Raw genomic sequence first — 19,906 nt, forward strand, 5'->3', positions numbered from 1 at the left:
TCAGAAGAATCCCACTTCTCTTGCTTCTTTCCCACCTGCCAGCTCATATAATTAGAGACACCCCCCCACAACCCAAACAGGGCAGGGCGACTATATTTTAGCAGGCTTATCAATATATATTCAAATGCAACATGAATACTTCATGATTCTGTAATAGGTTTTGAATTCATTAATTATGCAGTGGAAAGCGTACTTTTAAATCCCAGTTTGGAAAGTAAGCTATTAAAAACACGCTCCTTATCTAAACATTCGGATCCTTAAAGTGACATAGTTAAGATCGCTCAAAAGACAGAGATACGCACCAGCAAGCTGACCGTGCAGCCAATCTTTTTGCCATCCACTTCACCCATTTTCATGCAGTCCCTGGAGGGGTTAAAAAAATATTGTTTTAAAAAACAGAGCAAATCATGCGCAGAAGAATTAATTATGCATGTTAGTTAAAATGATGTATCCCAAATAAATTCTGTTATTAACTGCCTCAAATACACTATTTGATTCAAGAATATATGTCAGCTAGTACTCTCACTATGAAGCCTAATGCAAGATAAGATCTCTGAGGACCAAAGCATAGTTCAGGGTAAATCAACCTTAAACTGTAAATGCAATATCTGCAAAAATCCCTTGTCCGTTTCTGTCTTGATTATCTGCCCTTCATCTGTTGTATGGATCAGGAGTGGGACACTTTTTTTTCCTATCAAGAGCCAATGACCCACAGAGAACAAACAATTGCAGGTATGTGGATTAATGTGAGCCAAAGCTCTAGTATGTTCAGCCCCAGAGCCAGCAGGTATTGCTCCAAAATTGTTTTTCGATGCCAGATTTGAGCTCTAAAACACGTGAAGCAATAAAATTCAGAGTGCCTTTGAGAGCCTCCCACTACAACCAGGTGAGACGGTAATCTAAATGTGAAAAGTAAATGAGTTCAGTTATTGGCAGAATAGAGTCATTCCCTATCTGAGTCCAATGCCTCTGGCCAGCCCGGAGATTCAGGCTTCGAGCCTGAGCTGCTCCACAATCAGTGTGAGGAGATGACAAAGTGACCCAAGGCAGTGTTTGTACTCCCAGCACTTCAGGCTGCTCCTCCACAGTCAATGAATAGAGCAAAGGAATTAAAAGGATGGAGTTCTGGCAGAACTGGATGAAACAGGGGAATGCCAATTGGTTGCTGTGGAGCAGAGGTGGGGAACCTCAAGTTTGGGGCATAAATGCAGCTCTCCATGCCTCTCCTGGGATCTTTTCCAAGACACACGCTTCCCTAGCCACAATGCATCTCCACAGGACATGGGTGGTGCTGTGGTCTAAACCACTGAGCCTTTTGGGCTTGCCGACTGGAAGGTTGGTGGTTCGAATCCCCGCGGTGGAGTGAGCTCCCATTGCTCTGTCCCAGCTCCTGCCAACCTAGCAGTTCGAAAGCACACAGTGCAAGTAGATAAACAGGCACCGTTGTGTTGGGAAGGTAAACTGTGTTTCCATGCGCTCTGGTTTCCGTAGCGGTGTCCCATTGCACCAGAAACGGTTTAGTCATGCTGGACACATGATCCAGAAAGCTTTCTGTGGACAAACGCCAGCTCCCTTGGCCTGAAAGCAAGATGAGCGCCACAACGCCATAGTCGCCTTTGACTGGATTTAACCATCCAAGGGTCCTTTACCTTTAACACAGGCCATAACCCTCAATGACCATGAATCACACTTTTCATGAATACTTTGGCTGGCTGGAATGTGTCCTGGAACTCTGACCATGTTTCTTGTATTCCAGGGTAAAATACAATGGGGGTGTTGTTGCAACAATAGAAGAGACAATAGAAGAGTGCACCATCGGGGTCAAACCATTGGAGAGTTTCAACACCTGCTGTGGTTGTAGAGTCCAATATGGTAGAGACATGTTTCATTGCAGCCGGGGAAGACAAAGGCATCTGGTTTCTCTGTTACAGATACACTACTGTGTTTCTTCTCTCTGCGCTCCTCGCAGCAGTCATTTCTCCTCTGATCACTGCTGTGGATGCATGAATGACGGTCTCCAGGCACTGTGATCATCTGCAAGGGATTCCCACACTGTGGGGCTAATGTTGCCAGCCTTCATGTCATGTCTGCAGACATCTTTATAACACAGAGTTGGTCTGCCAATGGGTTTGGTGCCTGAAGCCAGCTCCCTGTATAGCACAACCTTGGGGATCCTGCCATCATACACTCTGCGTACATGACCAAGCCAGTGTAGATGTCGCTGAGACAGAAGTGTAAACATGCTGAGAATGTGGGCTTTGAAGAGCACATCTTTGTTTGAGGCACTGTCCTGCCATGTGATCCCCAAAATCTTGCTGACACTGAACATATGGAAGGCAATGAGATATTGCTCCTGCCCAGTGTAAGTTCCATAAAGCAGTGTGCTCAACACACAAGCCCAGTAAACCTTCATCTTGGTATTGGTCTTTAGCACGACATTATCTCAGCCATTGCTGTAGCTGCCTTGCCAATCCGCTTGTCTAACCCATAGGCGCCGACTCCATGGGGCCTGAGGGGGCCCGAGCCCCCTCAAAAATTCGTTTGGGGGGGCAGAGCCCCCCCAATAATTTAAGAAAATTATTACCGTAAATTTCGCTCTATAACACACAGATTTTTTCTCCTAAAAAGTAAGGGGAAATGTCTGTGCGTGTTATTGAGCGAATGTGTGGTCCCTGGAGCTGACTCGCCGGAGCACAGGGGCAAAAATAGGCAAAAATCAGGCAAAAATAAGATCTGGCGGTCGGGCGGAGGGAAGGCGGAAGCTGCTGCTTTCCTGCATTCTGCCTCAGGGTCTTACTGCCCACCCGCTTCTGTTTCGTTTGCTCAAACTCAACAAAAAGCAGGGAATCCCCTGCCCTCCTGGCAAGCAGAGGGTTAAGGAAAGGATCAAGTCCTTCCTTCTAATTCTTTCCTAGTCACACTGCGTGCAGGCTCCAGCCCACCACCTCCTCCTCTCCGTGCTCTAGGGACTCGCAGGTGGGAGAGAGAGAGAGAGGGCTGGCTTGGGGGGGGACTTTTGCCTTCCTTTCCTCCCCCCCACCCCGTTAAACTCCTCCCCTGCATTCTTAGCCAGCTGCTTCTCCGCACACCCCTCTTGTGCTTCTTGTCCCTTCTGTGTTTTTCCTTCCCTCCCCATTTAAAACGTGGTAACAAAGCACGGATCCACATGGATCCTCAGGATTTTTGCATTGGGTCACCCCAAATTCACCATCAGATCACATAGCATGTCCATGGCTACATCTTGCACCAAAAAAATCACGCACCCACTGTTGCCTAGGGTCACAGTGGTGCAAAAACGTGGTTACAAAGCATGGATCCATATGGATCCTCAGGATCTTTGCATTGGGTCACCCCAAATTCACCATCAGATCACATAGCATGTCCATGGCTACATCTTGCACCAAAAAAATCACGCACCCACTGTTGCCTAGGGTCATAGTGGTGCAAAAACGTGGTTACAAAGCATGGATCCACATGGATCCTCAGGATTTTTGCATTGGGCTACTCCAAACTCACTGTCAGATATTAAAAATCTTTATAAAATAGAGAATTAAATACATACAGAATGTTAAATTTTCAGTTTTGAAATATTAGTACTAGTTTAGTACTGTATTTCTATATTACTATAGTACTGTATTAGTTATTTTCAAATACTTAAATATTTTTAGGGTGTAAGACCCAATTAAAGCCCGTTATTTACATACAGTATTACAGTATTTACATACAGTATTAGGCATACTGTATTAACTTTATTAACTGTATTAAAGCATTAACTTTGAGATATTATATTTATTTAATGAACCCTCAGCCTTATTCAAATGAACCCTAACCCTAACCCTTATTCAAAGTAAGCTTAAATTAGCTATTTCACTTATTAATCAAAGTGCTATTACTGTGCGACAGCAATATTTTATGTTTTATTCTTTTAATGATAGTTTAGGATTTATTTAAATATCATTTCAGTCTTTTCAGAGCTATATATTCACTGCTCTGTAATAGTCTATAAGCATAATTGTTACTGTAAATTAAATTAGCTTTTTACGAAAATACCGTGCGTGTTTTTGTTTTGTTTCTTTTTTCAAAGCCAAAAAGTGTTTCAGGCTTGTCGAGTTTCCCGGAGTGTGGAGTTATAGAGTCGAGTTTTCGGGGTTCTAATGTTGATCATATGACTCTAAAATACTTTTAAAAAACTTTAAAACTCACTAATTTTCATCTAAAATTTAGAAAACTTCCCGGGGCAGGACCCCGGTATGGGCCCCCCCAATATTTTTTGTAAGTCGGCGCCCCTGGTCTAACCTACTGTACAATAGTAAATTCGACATTTGTTGCTCCACATATTTTTTGCCTCTGACTCTGGCCACCACTGGCACATGTCATCCGTAAGGTTGCTGAAACAAGAATTCATCCATTGGGCTGAGAAAGATTCCCCACCCATGCCTTACAACAGGGTTTTCCAAACTTGGGTTTCCAGCTGCTTTTGGACTGCAATTCCCACCATCCCTGAACACTAGTCCTGCTAGCTAAGGATGATGGGAGTTGTAGTCCAAAAACATCTGGATATCCATGTTTGGGAAACCCAGCCCCAGAAGGATACACTGCAGCTTCCATCCTAAATCATCTCTCTTTTTTGTCCAAGCTAGTGGAGCTATGATACTAAACAATGGGTCCATGGGCAAGAGTTTGTTCTACCCCTGTCAACTGGAAGACCTAAGTGGTAAGAACAGATCCTCTCCTCCTCTGTAAAGCATCATATACATGCACTAGCTTTGTTTGTTTGTTTAATAATAATATAAATCCCACCATATATACCCAAGCATCTTTCTGAATCTACACTGTAAATCTTTAATAACCTGGCTATCTTGTGAAATTGAAAGCAAGGACAACAAATATGGTTCAGATCGTCCTCTTTCAAGGGTATGGAGTGAGCTGTTCTGTGGGAGGGAGGGAAGAAGTTTGGAGAAAAGGGGAAACTCAATGTATCTCCTTTTGTGCATTATTTAATGAAAATCAATAAAAAATATTGTTATAAAAATGCAAAACCAAAGGGGGGGGAGGATATGGAGTGAGACTTCCCACAGTCTAGAATTAGAAAGGGGACTGGAATTTCAAGATGATCCTGTGTTTAGGTTCTGGCAATGAAAATTTCATGCATGGCCTCATCTAAAAACACACGCAGCCCAGCCCTAAGCATGTTGGCATGGAAGTAAGTCCCACTGAGCTGAACAATGCTCGCTCACAAGTGAATGTTATAGGTAGGAAGAATGCAGCCAATCTTTCTGTGCTCAGTCCCCGCAGTAGAAAGGAGTTATGGTGCAGGGTAGCGATTTGATTCTTGCCTTTGCCATATACCCTCAAGGGGGCCTTAGGCAAGCCTGATTCCTGCTCACCCCATCCCTCAATCTGCAACAAGGATGTGATGCACAGGGCCACTGCAAAGATTACAACTATATAAAGAACAAATGCGCAGCCAGAGATCTTTTGCATTTCTTTGAGAGCAGGCCTTGCAAAGCAAGGTGAGCTGCAATATGCTATTCACCACTCACCCAATGCCTGGAACTGCTATCAAACTAAACAGACCACCTGCAAGACTGGTACCACCAAAGGAAAAGCTGGACAGATGTGGACACTTCCTTTCTTTGGATTCAAGTGATCCGTGGCTTACATGAAAAATTTAGACTAGCGCTACCTGCCTCCTACATCTTTCGTCTGCTCTGTCTAGTTGCCATCGTGTTTTCAGGCCACAGATGGCCTCTCTCTATGCCAAATGTGCAGAACCTAAGACAATTCGTCCTCGATTCTTGGCTGTGTCTGTTGCCACAGCTCCTACAGATGTCAAAAGTGAGGAGGGGGTTGCAATGCATCCCATCAGAAGATGCGCAGTAAGACCCAACCTGACACTGGCAATATGCCTGATGTAATACCATCAGACCTAGTGCACAGCTGAGGTGCACATTAGTGCGACATGAGACTGATTTGCACTAGCATAAGAGTCATTCTTAGAGCTGATCTACATATGCAGAACCACAATGTTCTACTAATGTTCTGTGATTTATTTATTTTTTGGGGGGAGAACCTTTTACATAGAAACCTATTGTGTCAGGAAGGTGGTGAGAACTCTTCTTCCTGGCACATAAGCTTTCGACAGGCAAGAATAATTTTGTGTGGGTGGGGTGGGGTGGGGGAGGCAATCAAACATGTGGCTCACCCCCTTGTACCCTACATTGAATTATGAACTCCTGAAAACTTGGTATCTGATGTTGTGTGTGTGCTTTCATATTCTAGCTAATGATAATTTTCTCGAAGGAATGCTGGCACCAGACTTTCAGACCATGGCATATTTCTTGCTATAAATCATGCAGCAATTGCTCACCTGTAGTCCAGCAGTCTCTCCATAAGACGGGTTACAGTGGCGATTAATGAAACGCCACTTTCTCTCCATGTTTCGCGTTCAATTTTCTTCAGCAAGCTGGAAGGAATGAACCCAGGGCAAAATATCAGCATTTATTTTTACCGGTCTCCATAACAACCAATTTATACTCAAAGGTACCCAAAAATGCCTTAGCAGTATCTGCTCATTCACAGATTTTATTATTATTATTATTATTTCCTTCAAACTAAGCACAATTGCAAATATTCTCTTACCTGGGATAAGGACCAAAGAGTGGAATTCTACTCCAGGAAGCATTGACAAGGCAAATTGAATTTTTTTTAGGTTAGCCAACTTCAAGACAACACACACACAGAGAGAGAAAGCATCCTATTTTCCAAATATATCTAGACATCTCACAACCTTTACACACAGAAGATTCTGGATTTATTGCATGCTCACCCCTTTGTGCTATTCATTAGACCTGTATTTCAACATCAAGAAAAGAAACTGAAGATTTTGTTACCTAGAAGAGAGCATTTCCCATCTCACTGCTTCCCTTTCGATGAGATTTCAAATCTTCTCAATGTAGGATTTTTTCCCCCTCCGTACTTTAGTCGACAGTAGTTCTGCACCCACACAATTTACTGCATTGTAACTGCCACAGGAAAAGCCTTTTCCTGAGGAGAATTTTTTTTCTTTTTTAACCCAAACACTTTCCTTTCGCTTGGTGTTATTTATGCATTTCAATCTCATTCATTTAACTGTTAAATAATTGGTAGCTTCTTGGTGGCAAATCTTAGAAAAATGCACCAGGTCAGTTAGAATTGAAAGGTTCTGAGCCCAGCAGTAATATGAAAATACAGAAATAGAACCACTGGCAATAATACCAATGAGCAACGGCTAGCATTTGCTTAGTTTCTAAAAATGAGAGGGGCTGGGGGTTGTTCCGGAAGTCCTTTCCCCAAATCTAGAAGCATGCAAGCCTCAGAAGGGCACATGACATATGCTCACAGAGGCTTTGTCCTTCGGGATTGCCTCTCACATTCCAAGGCTGAGCCCTAGAATACTAGGGCTGCCCAAAGGTGATTCTACAAGCGCTCAAGACCCCATCACAACTATGCCTTTTGCAGAAGTGACTTGGGAGAAGCTTTGAAACGTTTCTATGTTGATAACACAGGTATCCTCCAGGGACGAGTCCCCCTCCCACAAATCATAAACAAGGATTCTGGGTTTTTTAAGGTGTTTTGGGCATTTGTAGATTTATAGACCTCTCCTTCCCTCTCCTGTGTGTGCTCTCTCTTTCTCTCTGTGAAAAACTAGTTGCTCCCCCATTCCAGTTCCCTTGCCTTTGACTGAATCCTGAGGTTCTATATAGTTACTGGTATGTATTTTGTAAAAGTGGGGATGTTGGACAAATTGGAGAAGGTGAGACAGTCACGCTTATGTTAGAAAGGGAAACAGACAAGGGGATGGTTAAGCCATTCCAAAGCAACAGCACTGAAGTACCCATATATGTTACTTAGGTCAAAGCACTACAACCAACACCAGAAACTTATGGAAAGGAGAACCAAACATACCTAAGATCTATTCACACAACCATCTGAGTGCACAGTGGAGGCATCCAGCAGCATATGGAAAGCCAGTTGTACATACCAAGTGTAGAATCTGACTTCCACCACCCGTTGAAAAATGCTAATTCTCTGGCAACGACTGGCTCACCATGGGTTGGCAGCTACCATGGGCAAACTTTTCAAACATGCTCACCACAACTGTCACATACCCAAGGGCTTTTAAATAGCCCTTGGATAACCCAAAGCTATGTTGGGCTACCCTTTGCGCTTAATGACTCTACAATGTCAGCAATTGGCAGTTTGGACCAGTCTAGCATTCCTCAAAAGTCTGGTCCCAAGACCCACAATGAGTAATTATTTCACAAATTTATAAACTGCATAATGGTCTGAGACCATTGAAGTAGTGTACAATATAAAAGCAGGATAAAACACCAAGCCCAATTTCCCCTCAAGGAAAGCCTTCTTGAATAATAATAATAATAATAATAATAATAATAATAATAATAATAAATGGCATTATATATGGAAATAATTTGGTCTGGACGTTGATGCCTCTGTGGCTTATTCTTTGTAGCTTCATAACCTTGATTCTCTCTGTTACTCTTATTTTTATTTTGTTTTTACTGCTGTGACTGAATGCTAAAACTAATAAATACATTATTGAAGAGAAATATATACAATAGGCACCTAAATACCATGTTGTTAGGTGCCTGTCTAATTTATCCTTCCACTTCCTGCAGCTAACAGAAAGATAAGCATAGAATTGTGTTCCTGGGATGGGAGAAAAAAAGTTTATGTTCCTTCACATTTTGTATGAGACACACACTAGCCAGTTGCCAACAACAACAACAACAAATACTTATTATTTATACCCCTCCCATCTGACTGGGTTTCGCCAGCCACTCTGGGTGGCTCCCAACAGAATATTAAAAACACGATAAAACATCAAACATTAAAAACTTCCCTAAGCAGGGCTTCCTTCAGATTTCTTCTAAAAGTCAAATAGTTGTTTATTTCCTTGACATCTGATGGGAGGGCATTCCACAGGGTGGGCGCCACTACCAAGAAGGCCCTCTGCCTGGTTCCCTGTAACCTCAGTGAGGGAACCACCAGAAGGCCCTTGGAGCTGGACCTCAGTGTCCGTGTCTGGGCTGAACGATGGGGGTGAAGATGCTCCTTCAGGTATACTGGGCCAAGGCCGTTTATGGCTTTAAAGGTCAGCACCAACACTTTGAATTGTGCTCAGAAACATACTGGGAGCCAATGAAGGTCTTTCAGAACCAGTGTTATATGGTCTCGGCGGCCACTCCCAGTCACCAGTCTAGCTGCCGCATTCTGGATTACTTGTAGTTTCCGGGTCACCTTCAAAGATAGCCCCACGTAGAGTGCATTGCAGTAGTCGAAAACTGTACTTGAACTGTACTTGACGTGGATAGCCCTTCAAATAGAGGACATTCCTCTGGCAGCTTTACAGATAGAGAACTATTCCCTGTAAAGTAGGACATATGGCCAACCTAATTGTCAAACTTGCACATCCTATGCAACAGCTCGAACTATACTGCCCCGACATGTCTGCACTGAGGGAAGGAAAACATTGTTCATGTTGTTGCAGTCCAAATTATTTTTAGGTCACACTTCAGCTTGCTTACACATAGCTCTTGATCCCATAATCAAGCATAGCTGTCAACTTTTCCCTTTTCTTGTGAGGAATCCTATTCAGAATAAGCAAATTTCCCTTAAAAAAAAGGAAAACGTTGACAGCTATGTAATCAAGTGATGGCCAGTTCCACTCCTGTATGCCATATAGTCAACTCCATAGCATTTGAGGGAGATGCGCATGTCCTGGAAAGCTGAAGCCAATGCCAGCTTCCTGCCATACATCCCTGTGGGTTTAGAGGCATATGTTTCCCCTTCAGACAGAACAGGGTTCGCCTAGAGGCTTCCAGGAAACACATCCGCACAAAGCCTGAAATAGCCCTTGAGTCACTGGCGGAGGAAGAGGTGTGTGGGAGGAGCGCACCGCCCCCAGCAGCGCAATCCCCGTGGGGTGCCATCTTGGCTGTTCCCCCACCTGCGCTGGGCGCCACGCCCCTGCAGGCGGTATGCCCCACCCCCAGGGCGCACGCCCCGCCCCCGGGACGCGCGCCAGCCACGCCCCCATCTGCTCTCCACCCCCCAGTGCCAGAGCATGAAGTTCCGCCACTGCTTTGAGTGACATAAATTAGGGTACCGAAAGATTGGGCTTCATCTATTTTAACGTATTCAGGGAAACGAACTGGATTCCTGCAGAAGTGCTGAGGGGATTAGGAAATTGTGCCGAAGGAAAATGTTCTCTCGCCTGGAGGTTTCTCCCCTGCCAAATATCAAAGACTTGCTGAAGGTGAGGAAACATCTCAAAATGAGAGCGGCTATAATCCCTCAGAAGTGATATGGATTAGCCAATTTAAATGCAGGCTTACTTTCAGTTTATATTTTTTGCATCCAGTATATCATGTGGGTAGGTCCTGCCTCCCTCCCTCCCTCCCTCCCACCCACCAGGAATTCATGCAAACCCTTTGCATCGCAGACCTTTCAAAGATAATGCACAAAGCAAACATTCCTGACAAGAGAGCCTCTCAAAAACAAGCCTCCGCTTCCTCGGGCAATATCTCGATAGGAAGTAAGAAGAAGGGTATTCCAGCTAAGCTGGTGTTCTCTCCTGCACACCGCGAAGCAGAAACTCTTCTGCATGCTTTACTGTAATCTTTTATTCCATCTTCCTTTGATCCTTCTCCAGAGGCCTGTTTGCTTTCCAAACACCCAGAATGGTGCTTCTTTAACCTGCAGCTAGATTGCCAGCATTCAGCAACAATCCTTGCTTGACACCGGTATAGAGTTATGTAAAAAAATTAAAAGCAAGAGTGGTTCCTTGTGCCTGTATTGTAGTGGTTGGATGGCCATCTGTCATGGATGCTTTAGCTGAGATTCCTGCATTGAAGGGGGTTGGACTAGATGGCCCTTAGGGTCCCTTCCAACTCTAAGATTCTACAATTCTACGATTGAGGCAACAGAAACCGTGTCAGCTGTAGTGGGTGCATAATAATAATAAGAGGAAATGTGCTTGCTTATGGGCTGTTTGTGGGGTATCTGTGCTAAATCTGAACAAGCAACAATGGCTGCTGTCGCTGAATGCCAAGTCGGCTGTGAGTAAGACCTCCCTCATCCATGATTTGATTACGAATCACTCTGTAACCCTGAGGCCTGGGTGGTGGAACAGGGTGGAGTTGGTCTCACCCAGCTGTGCCCATGGCACTTGGGTACAGTGGTACCTCGGGTTACAGATGCTTCAGTTTACAGAAACTTCAGGTTACAGACTCCGCCAACCCAGAAATAGTACCTCGGATTAGGAACTTTACCTCAGGATGAGAACAGAAATCGCGCAGCAGTGGCGCGGCAGCAGCAGGAAGACCATTAGCTAAAGTGGTACCTCAGGTTAAGAACAGTTTCAGGTTAAGAACGGACCTCCAGAACAAATTAAGTTCTTAACCCGAGGTTCCACTGTACTAGGTGCAGAATCAGGGCATAATTGAGAGTTGGGGAGGGTAAATTGCTGTGGTCTATGCAGACTCACTCTCTCTCTCTTTCTCCAAGCTCTCTGTCCAGGATTTTTTTTTTGGGGGGGGGTGGCTTGAGTGTGAGTTCCTGGCACTGGGCAATTGGGACAGATTAGAGACTCTGCTGGTTTACCGCTTGCCTTGATGACCTTTGAAAGATAATGTACAAAGCAAATGTTCCTGACAAAAGAGCCTCTCAAAAACACTTGCTGAAGGTGAGGAAACATCTCAAAATGAGAGCTGCTATAATCTCTCAGAAGTGATATGGTTTAGCCAACATTTCTCTATAACTAGGTCTTTGGCTGATTAACATTCTATGTGTTCGTGATAGGTGGGTTCATGATAGGTGGGTTAATGGTTTGTTTGATTGTTTGATTGTTTGTTTGATTGATTGATTGACTAATTGATTGATTATGTATTTGGTGTTCTCATTTTGTATTTCTATGATTTGCATAGTCCGCCCTGTGATTTGCTGATGAAGGGCAGTATACAAATTTAATTAATAATAAAAACAACAACACCACTTTGTAATTATGCTGTTACTTAGATCTAAAGTTCCATTTTTCTGCAAGACTCTGGGCCACATGGAAAAGCCTCACCTCAAGCAACAACAACACTGTGTGCAGGATGGAGAGGTGTCACAAAGGTCCTGTGAAACCATTGATAATAGAAAAATTCTCTATGAAATTTGCTATGCCTGAGATTGTCACAAGAGCGCCTGGACTAAAATTATCTATCAGAAACTTCACTCTTGTGGTTTATCACCACAACAGCTAAGCTTGAGATGTTGCAAGTATAATGAAGTACTTCTTCAACCAGAGACAATTTTCATTTAATGTAAATCAGACATTGCACCATAGTGTTGAAGATTGGTATCTATGCATACAGAAAGTGCCGTGTTAAGACTATACCACAGGAATGCCTAATGAAATGTGAGCAACACACATACTGATTTAAAATTAACGAAATTGCAACAAAATTTCAGGAGTGATTCTCTAATAATAAAAAAAAAAGTATCACAACATCATCTAATCTCCATTTTATCAGAATTTATATCTCTGTCTTTTTCTTCATATAAAAAGGAAGTGCACCCAACACCATTGTAACTGGAATGTATCTAGTCAGCTATTTAGTTCAGGAAGTTTATCCGTAAAGATTCTTTAGGGTGTTCTGTTTAATGCGGGTGGCGCTGTGGTCTAAACCACAATGCCTAGGGCTTGCCGATCAGAAGGTCAGCAGTTCGAATCCCCACAATGGAGTGAGCTCCTGTTGCTCGGTCCCTGCTCCTGCCAACCTAGCAGTTTGAAAGCACGTCAAGGTGCAAGTAGATAAATAGGTACCACTCTGGTGGGAAGGTAAACGGCATTTCCGTGTGCTGCTCTGGTTCGCCAGAAGCGGCTTAGTCATGCTGGCCACGTGACCCAGAAAAACTGTCTGCAGATAAACGTCGGCACCCTCAGCCAGTAAAGTGAGATGAGCACTGCAACCCTAGAGTCGTCCACAACTGGACCTAACAGTCAGGGGTCCCTTTACCTTACAAACATTGGAAGCCTCTCTTGAGAGCAGGTATTTTTCTTCTATTTTGCACACCAATTTATCATGACATTTCAACTTGGTGTCATGTGCCACTTGCTTTTCTGCTTTTAATAAGTGAAAAGTTATCTATGTGCAATGTCTAAATTTTGGTGAGGAAAGAGTTTATATAAATCTTAACCTGTCAGTTTTCAAGGTTGTAGAAATTTCTACAGAGCTTGGCTTTTCACCCTTGATATGTGAAAATAAATGCGCAATACTAAAAAAATAAATGGAAATAAATAACAAATGTTTCAATCATTAAAAGGTTTCTGATGGGAATAAGTTAACTGTTAAACTCTATGCTTCAAAAAAGCCGTGTTCTTCTAACTTTTTTTTTTTTTAAAAAAAACCCAAACCCTTAGGGCATTATTGCTTTGAAATTTCCATGATTTCATGATAAAGTGAAGCAGGACAGGATAACTGGAGAGTCAGAGCCATAAACCATTCTCTCCTCCATTTTTAGTACACCTCTTAGTTCCAAGTCAGCCATATCTGTGACTTTTCAGAGCTCCCCGGTTGAAACCAGCTAGAAGACTGATAGCTACAATTTGGCAGGATATTTCATTATAACAGAGTTTTAAGTAGCACTGGTCTCCAAACAATTTGATTTTTTTTAAATGAAGGTGAGGTGGGTGATTTGTTTCTGAAATCAATAAATACCTGAATGTTTTAAACAGCATTGTCCTATGGATTTATTTATTTTAATGCTTTATGATTTGTTCCATAATTCAAGAACTGCCGGGCAAGTTCAGTTAAAAATAAAAACCATTATCATAATAAAGTCTACCTGTGCCCTCTTTACAAGGGGGGTCACTAGAAGCTACTTTTTAAATCTGTTGCTCCAAGCTTTAAAAAGTGAAAACCAGTCAAAGATTACCCTAGAACTTTGTGAAGCTTTAACTACAGTGTACATGCTTCTAGTATTACCTCAGCTTACAGCCCAATTCATGTATAATGACTTGGAAGCAAATCCCTAAGGGTGGTGTCTACTCTGAGGAAAACTTAGTTGAATACCACTCACTGCATTCAATAATAATAATAATAAATTTTTATTTATGGGACTTCCCCTTTCAAACAAGTGGGACCGAAGCTTTAATTTCAAGCACTGGTTCCCAATGGAACACGATGGAAATATTATGTTTAAATAATGGGTGAACGAAATGATTTTGAACACAAAGTATAACACAGACTCCCGGACTTTTTAAAAAAAAATTCCCTTTTGTTAATGATATTACAACTTTGGCCTCACTTTCAGATCCTTGCATATGCATGTATGTTTCCGAGCACAATTAAAAGTGTTGATTTAAAGGCCTAAATTGCCTCGGCCCAGTATACCTGAAGGAGCGTTTCTACCGCCATCGTTCAGCCCAGACACTGAGGTCCAGCTCCAAGGACCTTCTGGTGGTTCCCTCACTGTGAGAAGTGAGGTTGCAGGGAACAAGGCAGAGGGCCTTCTTGGTAGTGGCACCCACCCTCTGGCACCCTCCCATCAGATGTCGAGGAGATAAGCAAGTATCTGACTTTTAGAAGACATCTGAAGGCAGCCCTGTATCGGGAAGTTTAAAAAGTTTGGCAGTTTTTTATATTTTTATATGTGTTGGAAGATGCCCAGAGTGGCTTGGGCAACCCAGCCAGATGAGTGAGGTATAAATATTATTATTATTATTATTATTATTATTATTATTATTATTATTATTGCAATTGTCAAGCTCATCAGACATTAACCAATCCTCTCTTATATCAACACTACCAATGGGGTTTGACACACAGTAAGTTCCCATTCCAAAGTACCCTACTGCATATACTACAGAGATGAAATGTGTATGGCTGTTTGACTCTAATATAACATACACTTAAAATACAATTTTCAGCTTATCAGCAATGCTCTTGAGAACTTCAAATAGAACAGGTGAGGGCACACACTGAGCTGAATATTCATTTTGGACACAGGCAGGACGTTGTGCGAGACTGCATATGAACCACGAGTAAACTTTCTATAAGCTAGAATCTAGACCAAGGCAGAGAGCAGCCATAAGTGTTCTCATTGTGTCAATTCACCTTAAAAGGGATGATGTATGTTCCAGGAAGAAAGGTGATCCTTCTTTCTTTGTAAGTGGTCTCACAATCAACCAGAAAGGAGAGGGGGAAAATATACTTTTATAATAGATATTCAATCTTTGGGGACTTGAAAGCTATCTTGATATTTAAGCATTTCACAGTTTTTGTGCAGAGACAAAAATTGAGTTGCTGTCCCTCACGCTCAGAGCATGTGAGGTAATAGATCTGCCTACATTGGAGAAGGGCCCAATTAGCGGAGCTGATTCCTGCCTTGGCAGTCAATAGTCTGTCTATAAAGATATTTGGATGGCAGCTATTACATCCAATTAGCTATGTTTCTAACCCTCTTGTCTAATTGGCATTTAGAGTCAAAACATCTGTTTGTTCTATCATACTTTCTTGAACTATTGGAAGTCATACCTACTGCATCAAAATGTGCTAATTTTTCCATTTTACTTCATAAGCTTTCTCAAAGTACTTTATTTCCCCCCCAGTCTAATATTTTGAGGGTAAAAGATGCAAGACATAGCTATCTATAATTCTAAGTGTATCATTGACTCCTTTCAAATGAAAAGATGGGAATTGTGAAACAATTATTTTTGAAAATACAAAAAATATGGGAATAATCCATTTAAATTTGTGCCACATTCATGCCAATGATTTCAGTGGCAAATATACAAGTATTCACTTATCACTTCCACTGAAATCAATGTTGCTTAAAAATGCCAATCTAATTGGTTTGTACCCCATCTTCTTTAAGTTATACATAGAATTAATAACTATATTAGCTCAATGCATGTTCTCTAGAAAAATAAACTTTTTACTTCACATTTTACACTAAATATTTAAAATTTTAGCACCACGTTGCACATTATAACAGTATAATATTTATTCACTGTGGGAAACTTACCAGTATTTACTTTTAATATAGGGTTTTTATGTGAGAAAATTTAGCAAAAGAGAGACAGAGACAGAATAGAAACCAATATAGTTTCCAACGTATTGTGAAATGTTTAATAAATACCTTCTTAAAAGTCTTGCTTTTCAAAATACTACATATTGTTTGAGCTCTTAGTCAGTATTTCCAGCTCTTCCAGTTTTAACAATTAAATGAATGAGATAAGAATTAGCTCTCAAAACGAACAGGAAAACCCCACAATCTTAGTAATTAGACACAAGGAAAAGACTTGTTCACTCGTTTAGGTAAATTAAAGAGATTTCAATAAGACAAAGCATGGCCCCTTCAGTACTGGAGTTGAGCTCCATCACAAAACAATCCGTAAAGTTAGGACATTTATTACTCACATACTATTGAAGAGCTCTCGGTATGTTTCATCACCTTTGCCTTCTGACATCAAGCTATCCAATTTGTCAATCAGTTTTGCTTCCACCTGTAAGTGACATATGTCTGCATGTAAAATGAGGGTATATACATTGTTGGGTAAAAAGGTTTTTGTTTTTCACAAAGGGCTTTCCTGCACAATTGTCCTCATATGAAGAATTAAACATTTAAGTAAGATTCCTACATTGTTCCCATTCTTTGTAGAAATGATCTCACAGGAGCCTTCTCGTGTATGGCACATATGCAGCAATTTAAGAGCAGCAACATGACTTTAAACTACAGGCGTTTGCTGCTGCTAAGGCAGCTATTTATGGAGCCAAACAAATGTAGCAGACAACTTAACTCCCCATCTCAAAATTCCAGCCCAGGCTGCAAATGAAAGACAACTATATGTATATCAGCATAAAAGCCTCTCTCTTTTTTCTTCCCCATTCCCCTTCTCTAAATCCCTAGATTAACATGATCATAACCCGCCTGCCTCTTTCAGCGCTGGGTGAGAAACAGAAATCTACTGCTACAGAAACCTACCCTTCCTCCAATAGTGCTGGGCCGAATGAAAGATGCTCTTAATTTTCAAACCAGCAAACAAGAGCAGTTAGGGAAATATGAGTTTGGTAGCTAAGGACCATTGCTTAAATACACACACGGCTGTGTTTGTTATCAAGAAAATGTAGCAAGGTGGCTCTTTGCAGTTAATATTGCATCTGTAAATTGCCTCCTGTACAGTAATAAAGACAATTAGTGAACGAAAAACCCAGAGAAAAGGCTTGCTGTAGAATTATTAAGGAATGAATGATAGCCGGCGTCTTTCGTGATAATGAATAATGCACAGATAAATATGACTGCTTGTACCCTGTTTATATGAAAACTGTTATCCCTGATAGAGTAACTGACAGTTTATCATAGCCTGCTTATATTGCATTCACTGCATTCCACTTTCATTCCTTAATCTCCTCGCCCGCCCCGCCCCCCGCAAGATATCTGTGCAAACTCCTCTCCAGTTATTTTGCCACTTCACTTTCCAAATTCAGACACTGTGGCTTTGCTTCATTTGAAGTAGCAGGAAAGGGAACAGAGAGAAATGGTCTGAAGACACATCGAGGAGCAGGATACAAACTGCAAGAGCAGATGGCACAGTTAGTACTTCCTTAGTTGGCATCTTCTAGACTGTTTAAGTAGCAAAAAAAGGAATTGGATTGTGACACGGCTTGAGAAGTCACGAGGGTCAAGTCTTTGGAAGCGTGAACACTGAGGCACGTTAGTGACAAATCACAGTAGATAGATAGAACCTTGCATTCACTACTATAGTCCCACCCACCCCAGTTCAGTCCATAGCACATATGCTGACACAAGCACTTCCTGTAACAGGACCTTTCCGCACAATCATTTTTTCAAGCAATAAAAGTGCAGCCGTTACTTGTCTGTTGCATAGGAGGCCAGACATTTTCTTTCAAGTTTTTTCTCCTGCTGCAGTGCCTTAGGATTTCAACCGCTGCCTGGAACATGACTACATGCCACAGGCTACTACTGTTCTTGCCTGCAGTGAGTGGCATCAGCCAGCCATTCCATTCATTGAAGTTCATTTTAAAAGGAACTAGATGGATGAATGGTTTGACTCAAGTTTCTTATGATCAAATCTAAAATCCTATCTACCAAATGCAATGCACTACTCTCATCCACTTTCTTGCCATCGCTGCTCTCTTTAAACATTCATTTGCTATCTGTCCTGCTTCCTTTTATCACGCCAACCTTGCTCTAGCTACCATTTCCCTCTATGCTTGCAACTTTTCCATTTGTGAAGCAAACTTCACCTTCAAATTCCTCCTCAAAATGCAGTTATTTCCGCTATTTAATCCTCTGCTACTCGTTTTTAGCAAACCAAATCCGCTTTCTCTTTGCCCTGTCCATCATATCTTGGCACCAAGGCATTTCGGTTTTCCGGCCATATTCCCTTCAACACTCATGTGCACCTGTGATAGCAGCACTTGCCAACTGCTTTTGGGTACAGAGGCACCTCCCACACCTGCAATCACCCAATATTCCCACAAGAAAGTTTCCTATCCATTTACCGAGCCATTTCCAAGGTTGTCATATTAACTTACAAAGCCCTGAACACCTTAGGCCCAGGGTCAGCCTTGGGGATCACCTGAACCCTTATATCCCAGCTCGATCACAAAGATCATCTGCAGGAGCATCGCTGGTCATTCCTCGAGTTGCCAAGGCTCATTGGACAACAATAAGAAACCAAGGATTCAGCTACACAGGTGCAAATAAAACACTTTAAATCTGTTGTAAAGCGCAATATACAAATGTGACACTACATGGCGACAGTGAGCTATGCAAAATTCAATTTATTTTTCAAAATTTAAGAAAAAAGCATTTTCACAACTTTTTCTTATATGTGTGTAGATTCTACCCAAGTCTTTAGTGTCCTCAGCCTTGTCCTGTGGAATATTCTGCCAACAGAGTTTTATCAGGTGCATTCTGTGCCAAATTTTAAATGCCTGCTGGAAACATTTCTGTTCCACCAGGGCTATGCAGGTAATTAAGAACAACACATCTTCCCAGAATAGTTGATGTCTGCATTTAACTTTCAATAAGTTAATTTTTTATCGTATGGTTTTTATTGTTGGTTTTATGTACTTTTGCTGTAAACAGCTCTGATTTTTTTCTGAAGTAGTAGTACATAAATTGTTAAACAAACAAGCAATAGGAATAGACATATTGGCACCTCTTGAAAGTATCTCCCCTTAGGTTGGCCACTCATTGCCAATTGTCTCTGAGTCCTTTGTTCCTGCACTCTTAATGAATGCAGAGTTCTGGGAGAAGGGGGGTCAGAAATACTTTCCAGTGATAATGTGATGGCCTGGGATTCGGACTCGGATGCTGAACCTGAGGAATCCCAGCCTGCACAGGATTTCCTGCCTCCAGAACCAGCAGAGCCGGGGCTGGGGCTTGAGCCTGAAGGGTCCTCACCTGTGCTGGATCCTCAGGTGCAGGCACCAGCTGAGTCTATTCTGGCTCCTGAGATGATGGAGGACCCATTGCCTGCAGGTGCTCCACTCTCAGCCCCGTCAGGGGAAGCTGAGGTTGCCTCTGGGTCCAGTAACCCTCCAGCCTCTCCTGAGCTGCAGAGGCTCAGGGCAGAGAGGCGGAGGGAACTAAGTTCCCGCAAGAGGATTGCTCGCCTCCAGGCCAGGAGAGGTGAGTCACCTGTGGACCGGGGCCGCCCTATGCCTCGGGGTAGATAAAAGCCAGCCAGCCCCAGTCCCAAGTTGCGGGAGCAACATTGTTGGTAGCCAGTTCCTGCCTGCACCCTGTCCTGCTCTCCTGCCGGAGCTCCTGACCTCACCCGACTCCCTGCCCTGCACCCAGCTTCAACTTTGATGGACTGCCT

General features: G+C 42.4%; 1 protein-coding gene across 8 annotated transcripts in view; it reads right to left on the reverse strand.

Annotated features, from left to right (window-relative positions):
* Positions 1 to 19,906, reverse strand: part of DOCK4 (dedicator of cytokinesis 4) — a 248,839-nt gene that overhangs the window by 41,112 nt on the left and 187,821 nt on the right. For 4 of the 8 annotated variants that reach the window (XM_083698881.1, XM_083698880.1, XM_083698877.1 and 1 more), the window contains exons 32-35: positions 16,473 to 16,558; positions 6,643 to 6,669; positions 6,371 to 6,466; positions 303 to 363 (exon numbers count right to left, since the gene is read on the reverse strand). In XM_083698881.1, coding sequence (XP_083555007.1) covers positions 303 to 363; positions 6,371 to 6,466; positions 6,643 to 6,669; positions 16,473 to 16,558 — 270 coding nt within the window. The remainder of the gene's footprint in view (positions 1 to 302; positions 364 to 6,370; positions 6,467 to 6,642; positions 6,670 to 16,472; positions 16,559 to 19,906) is intronic. The other 4 variants (XM_083698882.1, XM_083698883.1, XM_083698879.1 and 1 more) reach the window with 1 other exon arrangement.

Source organism: Podarcis gaigeae (genome assembly GCF_964106915.1).
Source record: "Podarcis gaigeae genome assembly, chromosome: 10".
NCBI lineage: Eukaryota > Metazoa > Chordata > Lepidosauria > Squamata > Lacertidae > Podarcis > Podarcis gaigeae.